A 13,621-nucleotide genomic window follows, 5' to 3' on the forward strand; every position below is an offset into this window, starting at 1 on the left:
ATAGAATGGGTTTGCCTAAATTCACTCTGTTGGCCAGAAGCAAGTTTGGCATTAACAAGGTGATGACCTATCACTAGATTAATTAAGGATTTACAGATTTTAGCAAACAGCTGGAGGAGACTGATGCAGCGATAATTTTGCAGATCAGTTCTCTCACTAGGATTTTTGAATACTAGTACCACAGAGGCAATTTTTCAGCTATCAAAAAACTAGATTCTGCAAGGCATTTATTATAAAGTTTGGAAAGGACTAGGGCCAGCTCAGCAAAGAATTTTTTTGAAAGTGTCAAAGTTTTTTATGACCTCACCAACATGTGGAAAAGGGGTGATTATCAGATCATTGCGTGTGGTTTCTGTCCACAGTGATAAACTTCGGAGATAATCCATGATGAATTGTTTGGAAACTAATTCAGCCTTCTCAGTTGCCATCCAGACGACATTTGGTGGTTAGAAAGTGAGGGAATTGTTGATTGCTCATTATTTATCACATTATTATAGATTTATCAAGAAAATCGTCTTATATTAGAATTTATTATTGAAGTCAAAAACGTATGAAAGATTATCTCCCCTTGTTTATTCTTTTGGCAACTGTCTTGTTTTGGTTTCACTAACAGGTTATCTAAACTCCATACTTGATATTAAAATAAAAATAAAAATTTATTTTTTACCTATCTTGGCATTTCTCAAATTATCAATTAATGTTTCAGTTTTGTTTTTACATTTGTCAACTTCCATTAAAAACATGTTAAACTTGCATAGAGTTTAGTTTTATGACGATCTGTTTTTTTTGTTTGTTTTTTTTTTGGGGTGGGGGCGAGTGATAGAATGTTAAATCGGTTAAAAAAATATTATTAATGTATAGAAAAATATGGTCATTAGAGATAAAATATTGAATTAATGTTAGATTGTCACCACTTTTTAAAAGTAAATTAGAATTTTATTTCAGGGCATTTATCCAAAATGGTTCATAAAGCACAAATTGAACCAGAATTCTTCCTTTAGAATTAGAACTTTGTGTAAAAATTTACAACTTCAATTACTATGGTTATTAAGTGCCAATTATTTGATAATGATTAAGAAAATAAGGATGTAGGATGTCATCTCATTGGTGGTAAACATGTACAGGTAGTAATGTGAATTTCCACTGATTAGTTTTTAGTAGTACTCCTCTCACCCAACCTGATCCCATCTAGTACCATGTACCATCATAGTCTTAGACCGTCTTCTATACCACTACCTCACTGTGTACATGCTAATGGTATAAAAGTTATATTCAGTGGAAGAGGGATAGTTTTTGGTCACCTGACATAAAACCAAACTGCATTTCATTTATATTTATCTAACATCTTTTTTGTTGCTCGATTAGTCTCTCAACATTTCAGACTTGATCCATGAGCTTAAAACTTCTGCAATTGCCTTTATCCAGAGTTCTCCTTTACTATTGTAGCAATTGACAATTGTTCTTTGGAACAACTTCTTCTATGATTTGATTTGTCAAATCTTTTATCTCTATACTTATTTCACCCACAATCTTCAACATTTCTGCAACATATAAGGATCCTGCAGACTGATCATTAATTTTGCTCACAGCTTTCCATGCCATTTATTTCTCAATTTTCATGAAATGAGATTAATATAGTAGTGATTGTTTCCTTGTTTTACTAAAATCTTGTAAACTTTACACCGAATAATGAAACATGATCTAAAATATTTTCTTGCTCATTATTTTTGGAAATATTTTTTGTACCCAGAAAAATATTAATAGTTCCTTTTTCTTTTTAGAAATGTACAGCACTGGAAAATGTTTTCAAAGAAATTCATACTTTATTGGAATCTCCTGTTCACAGGTAAGTTATTATTTTACTAAATATCATATTACCCTCTTTAAATTAGTGCTGTGATCATATCACCATCAGTGTAACTTGGCTGTTTTACATGCTGGAATACGTTAGATTGGTTTAAGAAATTAACTTCCAAAAGGTCTTTATTTATCCTTCTTTCTCTCAATTTATATCACTTCCTTCAATGTTCTCCTTGGTCTTCCCTCTGTGAACTGACCCTACTACCTTAATTGTTCTACATCTACATAACACAAGAACTCTCTGTTCTTTCAATGTGACCATACCATCAAAGTCTCATTTTTGAACACATCTCCCTATAATTGCCCAAATTTAATCTTCTGAGACCATCAGAACTAAGCCTGCCTTTAAGCTTCATTGCAGATCTACTGGATCATTCTCATATCATTTTTCTATGCAACGCATGTCCCCAACCCTCACTGGCTAGGTTTCACTTCCATACATCATCACATTGTATACACATGCCTGATAAACTCTTTTCTTGGTTGACATTTGTAACACTCTGCTAGTTAATAATGGCTTACTTTCATGAACTTACTCCATCTGCTGATAAATCTTGCAATCACACTAGTACCTGCTCCATCCTCTGCTCCAATGGTAACAAAACTTCTCGATAACCTCAATAGCTTCACCATCCAAATATACTTTCTCCACATCTGAGTTTTCATCCACCTCTATTGTCTTACACTTCTTGCACATAAACTGGTTTTCATTACTCAACCTACTAATAATTCTACTGTACTTCTTGTGTACTTCTTACAAGTGCTGCAAAAGATTGAATTGCACCTGACCTCTTTTTCACAAACTGAGCAGGGGAAATTTTCTCTTTTTGAGAGCTTTTTAACACTACAACCACTGCACAGATGATCACTTTGATTTTACTAACCTTTATTTTCCATAGCATTTCACTAAGTCTTTTGTAACCCTTACAGGGCTGGAACAGGTGCACAGACTTGAAAGAAAGGTGCAACTGGCTCCAATCCCTGTGGCATCACCTTTTGTCTCTGTCCAGTGGTAGGATTTGTCCCCGTCACCGTGGTTCGCTTACTGTTCTCCAAACTTTGTCCGGTTTCCAAACTGTCAACAGGGCCGATCTGAAAATAGACTGCACTTCCAAGCAACAGCGTTTTCTAAACAAAACAAAAGAAGTTAAGGATTAACTTTTTTCGTAACGTAAAGTAATTATTGCATTAAATGTTACAAATAGTATGTACACAAGGCGTTAGTCACTTGAACAAATTCCAGGGGCTTCTTCGTCTGTTATCGTTAGTTTACACTTGAGAAAAAGATCAACTTAGAAAAGAAAACAGAGGCGCGTCTCAACCAGGTTGCAATGGGAGTGGGGGTCGCCGAAGACGTGTGGCAGTGTGTGTGTCTTATGCTTCAGATGTCTCCGTTATATTGGAATCGGTTGGTTGTAACTCCGCCTTCTCAATACAGGTTCCAAATGGTTACCAGCCAATCAGAGCCGACCCTTTCGCTGGGTCCAGTAACATTCCGCTTCCCAAAGGCGGGGGAAGGTCCAAGTATTTCCTACCGAACTCTGAATGCCCTGATGCAGAAGAAAAAAAAGAAAAAAAAAAGGTGACCTTTAAAATTATCAAGGAGAAAAAAAGGTTTTAGGTTTTAACGTGCCCCCCCCTCCTCCTCTCCTTATTTGAATTCGTCAACAAACTGAATTACTATTTCGGTAAAAGCAATAAATATCCATGCCTCGTGGATGGCGACTCTTATGGCTTACTAACAGCTGTCATATTCCTTAAAGTCAAATTTTATGAGACCCAGTCTATCTTGCGATAAATATTTTCTCTTTCGTCTTTCATTTATCATCCATCGTGGAATGCTTTTCCCAAAGAGCTTCATGGTCAATTACAATTTAACTGACCACATGACGGCAATTACTTGCCTTGATTCTCTGGAGGTCTCTCAAGTAAAACATAAGTGCCAAATTTTCACTGCTTGGGAAATATATACTTATGGTTTCTACTTAAACCCTTCAACTATCCATCTTGTGAGGGGGGGATCATTTTGATTATCTGTTAAGAACTCAGTTTCCTTTTCTTCCATCATCATCATCATCATCATCATTCTGTTAGATTCAACAATGCGAAATCTGAATTTGTATTAAAAGGACCACCCAAGAGACCGACTGACTCTTGATCCACCAGCAAGATTCTCCATTGTTGCCTAGTGCCTCGTTGAATCACATTTAACTTAACAAGTAGGTTTTCCATTGTTTCACAGGCAAATGCTAAATTAGCATACTGAATCTCTTTTGAACTCTATACTTAATTCGGATGTACTCCTGTTTGGACATTAAAGCTGTCACAAAATGTACTGTTAATTCTGATACTACTTTGAGCATTTTTGTACATGGCTTGAGCAACTTTCACCAACCACTCATTTGTCCCTTGTTTATGCAAAGCCCACCAAACAACTTCTTGGTCAAAAGTTTTCTCCTTATACATAAAAGCAAGATACTTCTCTTGCATCTGTCTCTGGATAAATATAGCACCAGTAATACTTTTCCGAATTATAAGATGAAACTGCATTTTATCTGTGCTTTTGTGACTTATTTGCTGCTTGATTAAAAAATAAATAATTGTAAAATCTTCCTACTTATTTAAAAATGCTATTTTTTTGTTTGTTTAAAAATATCTGTGTGTGACTTTTTTTTGTATTAATTTTATTGATGGGCAGTTATTATGTAAATGAACAAAAAAATACATTTTTAGTCAGGGGTGTGAGTTCTGTTATAGAAACTTTGATTTAATTTGAATAAAATAATTTAGTTTTTAATGTGAGTAAAACGTAATTAAAAGTAATGGCTATTTTTGTCATCGACAGAAGAGTAATTGCTTGGTTTATAGTTAGATTTACCGTAAGAAATATACAGTCAACATGTTTAATAAGTAAACAAAACTCTGCTTTCAATATTGTGTAAAGTTTGCATTTTAATAACGAGATACTATATAATATCATGATTCTTATTTCTTGTTCAACATTGTAGGTGGCTTGGTTTGTTACTCCTACAGCGTGCAGCTTGTCAGTGCAATGCAGAGATACTGGCTGATCATGCAAAGTACTGGCTTGAAAAGATACTTTCCTTCCTTAAGGTAAAATTATTTTTTAATTCTGTCTATTTTACTTGTCATACGGGGTATTTTGCTTTAAAAAAAAAAACATTAAAAGATACCAATATTTTCTGCGGGAGAGACTGGATTTGTCATTCCCTATTCTATCATAAAAAATATGACAAATTAAAAAATTGAGAAATGTTAGGATCTTAAAAGAAGACCTAAATGAAGGTTTTCTTGATTGCATGAATAACATTTTAGAACTGTGTTGCTTATCTCAACAATGGTGCCATGAATAATGTCTGTCTATATTTTTTGTTTTGTGGGAGGGGAGTTTGAGTAGTTAATGCTCTTCTCTCAGCTTTCTTCTTTGTTTATGGATAACTTGGGACAGTGGTTATTATAGCTTGTCATTTCATCGTTTTATCAATTTTTTTTTTATAGGATTGTGAGTTAAATTTAGTTATGGAACAATTTAACTATTACTAATTGAATTAAAATGGGTTCTCGTTCAAAATTCCCCTATATTAAAAAGTTAAAATTAAGAAAAATCTGCATGACTTATGTACCTGTGATGAAACAAAAATATCATATTCCAAAAATGATGTAAATTGATCAAGTAGTTTATTTTTAAAAAAGAAAATCCAATTTTATAAGTAACCAAAAATCAGCTGTCTTTTCAGCCATTTTGAAAACAATTTATTAAAAAAAAAGCTCAGTAATTTAGATGTATGCACTCTGTCAAGAAAATTCACTTGAAAATTTAAAAGTTTTGTAGTGTCAGTAAAAGAGATGTTTTAAAGAATAACTAAGTAAATATTGATTTGTATTAAAAACGCACACAAGAAATAAAGGACTCTACATAAAAAAAAAAAATCGATCTTGGTTTCAAAAATTCATTACACATTCGCAAACATCCAAACAAGTTATTTTATTTGTTTCTGCCCTTAAAAATTTTGGTTTAAATAGTTTTATTTAAAAGGTTCTAAATTTTCAGTTATTACATCAGTTATTTTTTGTTTTTGTTTATATATATATATAGTAGAACCCCGAGATACAGCATTAAAAATTAGTAACAAAATACATTACAGTATATAATACATATGTATATAATTAAATAACATTATAAATAACACCATAAAGTGGGGCAAATACTGTAACCAGAGGCCAGAAAAATGTTGTATTCCACATCGTAACCTGAAAAAACGTATCCCGGGGTTCCAATGTATATTACTTGTAAACAACTACTTGCAGGCAACAATTTTAAATGTTGATATTCGTTCAAAACGTGGTAAACATATCAATCCAAATTTTGATTTAAATAGTTTTATTAAAGAAACTATTATTATTATTATTATTTATTTTTTTTTTTTTTAATATAAATATCAATCCAAAGATTAATTAAAATTTTGTAAATATTTAAAAAACGCATTCTTGGTCACAAAAACTGCTTGAACATACCAAGGTGAAAGTTGTCGTCTGGAGTCTGTCCTTTTCTAAGTAAAGCCAGCCTGGGGTCTGTATTCCCTGCTTGGTTCCAAAAATCCAATAAATTGATCAAGTAGTTTTATTTTTAAATAAGAAAATAAAACATTGAGTATCCGGAGAGTGACTCTCTCCAATCATTTGGAAAAAAAAAAAAAAAATGTCAAGAAAAGGGAGATAACTCTACAATAATTCATACACATTAGATTTATTTTGCAATGCCTATGAATTTCCATTAATTGCTTAAAAATGATTTTCTTTGTAAAAAAACTTTTTGATCAATTATGCAAGATTTGGAATATGATTCTTTTTTCATCACGAGTATATATATTACACAGTTTTCTTTATTTTTGTTTTTTAATGTAGGGGTAATTCTGGACAGAACCTAGAAATGCTTGACAAAAAATTTGGAAAAATTTGATTTAAACAAATAATTTTTAATTGAAAATCCTTCAACAATTAACTGTTTCTTTTTAGAATTTTATTTTATTCATTTAGAAAGTAATTTAATAAGTTGTATTTTTATAAAGAAAATCATTTTTAAGTGATTAATGAGAATTTGTATGTAAAATTATTGTTGAGTTATTCTTTCCTTTTTTTCTCTTTTTTTCTTCAAGATTTTTTTTCAAAAATGTCTGGCAAGATGACCACATCTAATACTTATAATATTTGATTTTTTTATTTACAATAAAACTACTTGATCAATTCACATAATTTTTAGAATATATAATTATTTCCTCAGATACGTATACCATACAGATTTTTTCTTTATTTTCATTTTTTGATGAGGGAACATATGGCATAATCACGTTGACACACTGGTTCTCACCAGATAACCAAAGTTAAGCAATGATAACCTTGGCCAGTACCAGATGGGTGACTATTTGGCAATATTAGGTGCTATATAGGTGGACAGAACAACAATAATGTCAAAGGAAAAAGTAAGGCACCTGCTTCCCTCTGCTATTCTGTGGAGAGACCCTTAAGCAAAGTCAAAACCCACTTAGACCCCCCCCCCCCCAATCAGGGTAACATGAAGTCATGGAAAGCGGGTGATTGATGTAATATGGAAATAATCAGGAATAATTCTGTTGATGGTTTTGTATCTTGTTGTGCTGAGCAAAACATTCCTTTGGGTACAATGATTAGGACAATCACCCAGTATGGGTACTGCTTGGACAAAAAGAAACTGCAGCCTACTGTCTGTACATATGCAAAGAAAACTATGACAATATGTCAAACACTTTCGTGAAACTGCATGAATGGGGGTTTTAAATGATGAGCAACAATGAATTCATGAATGTTTTGAAGGAGGGAGAGAGATAGATCGAGAGTTATAGCCATCAATGCCTGTATCAGGCAAGGCACCACTTGAATTGAATATGAGGGAATTCTGGACAAGAACCTAATTTTAATACAGAGGTGATATTTTATAAATTAATTACTATTATTTCAATTTACATTTTTTTTATTTTTTTTTTTTTTTAAAGATTATTGTCTTAGTAAGCTTAACCTTGTACATAAAAAGCAGTAGGAGAATCTATCATGATTTATTATTGTATTCAATTGTGTCTACAAAAGGTTTCTCAAATTCAGCTGTAAAAAATATTTTTACTTAAAATAGTAAGAAAAAATTAATCAAGTTATTTAGATATAAACAAGTAGCAGGATCCCTATACCAGTGTAGCCTGATAAAAAGATGGCACAAAGTCATAACAGATTTGTTGAAAGAACCTCACCACCTCAAAAACAAATTAAACTATAATTATGTTGCACATAATGCACATAATAGACTGAGCTAATTGTTTTGTTTTGTGAGGTGGTCGGTAAATGAAGAATTGAAGTCCCCCACCAAAAAGCACATTAATGTACGTATAAAAATGTCCATGCATCCCCCTATAATTGAAAGTAAAGAAAAAAACTACTTACAAATAAATATTTTAAGGAATTTTGAATCAATAAACAAATGTTAAAAAGCAAGTTAAAAAAGTTTGCATATGTGCATGACTACGAAGATCTATCAATCCTGAAACTATTGGTTTTGATAGTTTTGCAATGAAAGAGAAATCCTTATAGAGTGAGGTAATTTTTTTTTTAAATGAGTAGGTTGGTAGTCATCTGGAATGAAAACTCTCACAGCCGGGTTGATAACTTGTGTAAGAAAGGAAAAAGAAGTAAAAACTAAATATAAAAAAATGTTTTCCTATAAAAAAAAATGTGCACACCTCCAATTACGGAAAAGTTATGAATAAGAACTGTTTGTGATTCTAAAACCATTGGTTCTGGTGTTTTTCAATGAATGAGCAATCTTTCTAGACTGAGTTATTTTCTGTGTTATTATGAATTGGTTGATAAGTTAAGAAATGAAGCCCACTAGAAAAAAATCTTATAAACACGATGCAATTCTAAAACTGGTTGTTTTTCAAAGGTGAAATCCTAGACGAAGTTAATATTGCAGTGTTTATGAAGTGCTTATTAAGTTAAGTGTTGTAGATCCGTGCTAGGGGTCACAAATAAAAGAAACCACAAGTAGTGTAAAGTGTATAAAATATAATATGTATTTATCATAAAGAATACAGGAGCCACTAAAGTGGTATAAGAGCAACGTGTGTGTAGCATGTTGTTAAACATGGTGTGAATGTCTCCATTTCGTCTCTGAAACCCAGTGGTATTCATAGGACTGGTTGATTCCACTTAGTTCTCAAATAGGGGTGATTTGTACCCACAAAACCTTTCTCCCAAGCTTTTCATTCCCCTGGAATGATCGTATAGCTCTTTTTCCTGGGGTTGATCTCTATCGGATCGGTCATTTTCCTTTTTATGGAGGACCAGCGTTCTCTGGCTGCAGCGTTCTCTGGCTGCAATCAATCTTAAAAAGATCTTAAAATCTCCTGAAATATGCCCCAAACGTTAGGTCTTCCTAAATATATCAATAGCTGACCAGATCGCATTTTGGGAAAAACCTGTGCTGGTTTCTTCTCCGCTATCCTTATTCACTAAAACTTGCATTATCAAATCCATTTTTTGTCTGACTGGTTTTGTTGCTCTAAATGTAATTTTTTCCATTCCAATATTTGTTCATTCATTTCTTTTTTGCCAGGCCACTAATATAGAGATATACCACCTTTTTTTGCCATTTTATAAGTTCCATCTCGGTAACTATTGATCAGAAGTTAACAAATAAAGGCTTGTTGGAAAGGTAATGACCTGAATTGTGTAGTGGGCTATATGACATTTGTCCTTAAGGTTGCACATTAAGGGGATCACCATCATCCAGAGCCTATTTTTGGCACATTTTTACAGCCATAAAATGTTTCAATCATAGTCATTTGTTTTCCTAGTTTTGCTTATGAATTACAGAATATCTGATATTTCACTAAAACCTCTGGCCTTGATGAAGGGGAGACTAAAATTTGCTGCTCTGGTTTCAAATGATCTGAAATAACAGCAGAGGGAGACTTGATTCCAAATATTTTTCATATGTTATATCTTCCCTCTTTGGTTTTCATACATAAAGTAAATTTCACAGTGTATAAGGATTATTTGAGACTAGAGATATTCATAATCGTACCCTATTTCCGAAAGAGAGGAGATATAACATGAGAAATATTTGGAATCAAGTCTTCCCTTGTTATTATTTCAGATCATTTGAAACCATAGCAGCGAGTTTTAGTCCACCCTCCATCAAGGCCAGAGGTTTTGGAGAAGTGTGTGAGTGTGAGGAAGAGAAATCAATAGTGTAAATTAAAATTTACAAGTAAACTTTAATTTACACTTGATTTCTTTTCCATATGGTAAGCTCTACACCCTATTGTGTTTGTCTTGAACTTTTTGTATTTGGTTGGGATTAATATGATAATATATAATTGTTAGGTTGAAGTTTACACTTGCTTTTATTAAGTAAATATTTCATTCTCATTCCTTGATTGATATATATATATATATATATATATAGTCTTATTTGTAGTATTCCGAATTTTACTGGGTTTATATAATTCAGTAATCGTTCATATACCAATAAATTTTAAGCCAAAAAGAGATGACTTAAACTGTAAGCTACAAAATTATCATATTTCATAATTGAGCATTCATATATTGTTTTAACAAAAACCAAGACTTCAAAGAATGGGTTGATAGCAACGAACAGTGTATTTTATCATTAGTTACAATCGTTTTAAGACTATTTGGACAAATTCAAACATTGTCATTTGAAAATTTTCACAAGAACAGCTTTTCTTCAGAATTATTGAATAAATAACACTTCAACAATAAAAATGGAAACCATTTATTTGCCTTATAAGGAAAAGAAAACAAGCGAAAATATTTTACCTATATCGCATCCTTGCAAAGTCATAATGTTTTATTGTTAAAGTGTTTTTTAATCAGTAAGTCTGAAGAAAGGCTGTTCTTGTGAAAATTTTCAAACGGCATAATGTTTGAATTTGTCCGAATAGTCTTGAAACAATTGTAACTAATGATGAAATACACAACTTGTTGCTATCAACCCATTCTTTGAAGTCTTGGTTTTTGTTAAAACAATATATATATATATATATATATATATATATATTATAGTTGCATATATTGGTTTCCTAGATGTAAATCGAATGAAACCCATGTTGTTATTAAAGAGTGCTCAATGGAGGAAAGAGCTGGTATATATAGTCTATTTATTATACAAACATTATTGGTTACATATGTGCATACATGTTTCAGTGGAATCCCAATTCAAAGAGACCACCTCATCAGACAAGCTAGTGTGTGTGTATATATATTGTTTTTAAAATATAATTATATTATAAATTATATTTTAAAAACAATATATATGCCACTCCCCATATAGGGGTAACAAATTGGTTAAAGGGAAAATTATTCCCAACTCGCATTTAGGTAAAAATGCACTTTCGTAAATAATTGAATTCATTCAAAACGTATTGCAAAAATAAATAATATATATATATATATATATATATATATATATATATATATATATATATATATATGGCGATTAAGCTACACAGAACATTCCGCGTTTCATCCACTCTAGAATTCTTCAGGCTTATGCGAGAATTTTGTGGTTGTCTCGCGTTTTTATATACGCATCTTCTATTGAGGTTTTAGTTAGCCAATCACTGAATTTCTAAAGAAAAATGTCCATAGAAAAGCCTAAATTTTGGCACTTAAAATTCTGATAACTTTTGAACTACTGGTGGTATTTGCATAATTCAAACGATTTTAAGCATTTTTACATAGCTCTTTTCATGCAAGTTGAAAAAATAACAATTATCTAAAAAGAAAAAAATCAACTTGTAATGCTAATATATATACACTAGCAAGCCGCCTGGCATTGCCCAATCGTAAAATATACATAAATATTAGATTTTAATTCATCCAGATGTCTTTATTATTATAGAGCCAATTCTCTATTATTATCCAATATATAGTAATGATTTCAAATGTAAAAAATATAACTTCGGTACCATTGCTAGAATCAAAACCAGAATGTTTAGCGCTCCAGCCTTAGTCATTATTTATCTCTCCAGCACCGTTACCATCTGAGCTACCTACATGTGGGTATAAGAGGTTAAAAATTAAGCAATTTTGAGCTATGAATGTTTCATTTTGCACATGAGCAAAAGTAACAGTTTATTTGACTTACCTTGCCAAAGTAAACTTTTATTTTCAATTTTGAACCCTTCGCAGCAATTTTTGCTGGCTAAAAACAATGTGTGCTACATATCCAAATACTCTATATATCAGATTTCAACTTTGTAGGGCAAACATTCAGAAAAGAGTTTGGTAGAGACTTTTTGCACACCCACAGACAAAGTCACTTATATAAATATTTCCATGTGCTAGAATGTTTTCATCTTAAATTCTATGCAATCATGCTGAATGTAGAAATTATGCATAAATAGAATTCAGTGTAATAGCGAAATGAAACAATCATTGAATAAGAAATCAGAAAAAATGAAGTAATAAAGACTTGTTTTTCAAAGGAATATGCAAATTAGTTAACCTTCATGTTGTCACTTGCATATCCATGACTGAGTATATTAAGTTTGTTTTAATAATTTTTAAATAGAAAAAGTAGGTTTTTAATATCAATGTCAGAGCAAGAAAAAAAAAAACTCAACTTTATTATACACTAGTGAGGGTACCTGGCGTTGCCTGGATGTGTTGAGGTGGTGTAGTAAAGAACCCCGAATCGAGACAGGTGTTAAAAAAAGTGTTAGTAGTGGGAGGAGGGATAAAAAAACAGTAGGCAGCCCAGGTGGAGAGAGGTGTTAAAAAAAAATAAAAAAGTGGTTGTAGGCAGGCAGGCTCAAACCTGTAATGCGAAGGAGGAAAAGGAGGTGAAAAAAGCGTAGCATCTTAGTTGATGTGTCCATCATGCAACTGGAAGTCGCGAGCATTAAGGGTAGTCAGTCGAAAGGAGATGATGACTTGAGAAAATGTTGACGGAAAATTGACTCCTCATTGTAGAAAACTGCCCAGTTGAGGGTGAAGGAATTAATGTTTTTGGCCAATTTTTCGATATTTGTCATCCAAGACACCGAGCTTCAAAATGATATTGATCTCGTCAGGATCTGTTGCATGTGTCGAAAGTTTTTGGCAGACATAAAAACACTCACACATTTTGCATTTTATATATTAGAAGATATATATATATATATATATTTACTAAGTTTTCTATTGTTAACAATTAAATTTCATATTCATTCATCATTGGTATTTTATTTTATAATGCATGAGCAATGCTGGATAGCCCAGATAAATATAAGCAGGGCAAAACAACAATAAAATGATTAATATCTTATTTTATTTCTTGTCTTATTTTCAGCCTCACCAGCCAATAGAAATCCGGATGATGGCATTTCACACTTTTTCAATCATGATGAAACACATTTCAGAAAAGAAGAATCTCTCTAAATATTTTGATACTCCATTTCTAAATTCATTCATCCATTTGTGTCTCTCCAACATTAACTGCGTAAGTTTCTTTTTTTTCTTTTTTTCCTAGTAACAATATCAATAAAAATTGTTTTATTTTATTTATTTATTTATTTATTTATTTGGCATTTGGTCTCAAACATTTTATCTATGATACTCATTCTGAGTTTTTTCCTCTTAGGTCCCAGATGATCCCCTCCCTGCTTAGGTCTTTGCTCAGTCAGTTAGGTTTCATCTTGTAAAACAA

General features: G+C 32.0%; 1 protein-coding gene across 3 annotated transcripts in view; it reads left to right on the top strand.

Annotated features, from left to right (window-relative positions):
• The window catches only part of LOC145288002 (uncharacterized), a 283,397-nt gene that overhangs the window by 225,710 nt on the left and 44,066 nt on the right, over window positions 1-13,621 (top strand). For all 3 annotated transcript variants that reach the window (XM_080136001.1, XM_080136002.1, XM_080136000.1), the window contains exons 2-4: window positions 1,782-1,846; window positions 4,869-4,974; window positions 13,265-13,414. In XM_080136001.1, coding sequence (XP_079992127.1) covers window positions 13,289-13,414 — 126 coding nt within the window. In that variant the 5' untranslated portion in view covers window positions 1,782-1,846; window positions 4,869-4,974; window positions 13,265-13,288. The remainder of the gene's footprint in view (window positions 1-1,781; window positions 1,847-4,868; window positions 4,975-13,264; window positions 13,415-13,621) is intronic.

This window comes from Euprymna scolopes, chromosome 11, assembly GCF_053919585.1.
Source record: "Euprymna scolopes isolate OS-2025 chromosome 11, ASM5391958v1, whole genome shotgun sequence".
Lineage (NCBI taxonomy): Eukaryota > Metazoa > Mollusca > Cephalopoda > Sepiida > Sepiolidae > Euprymna > Euprymna scolopes.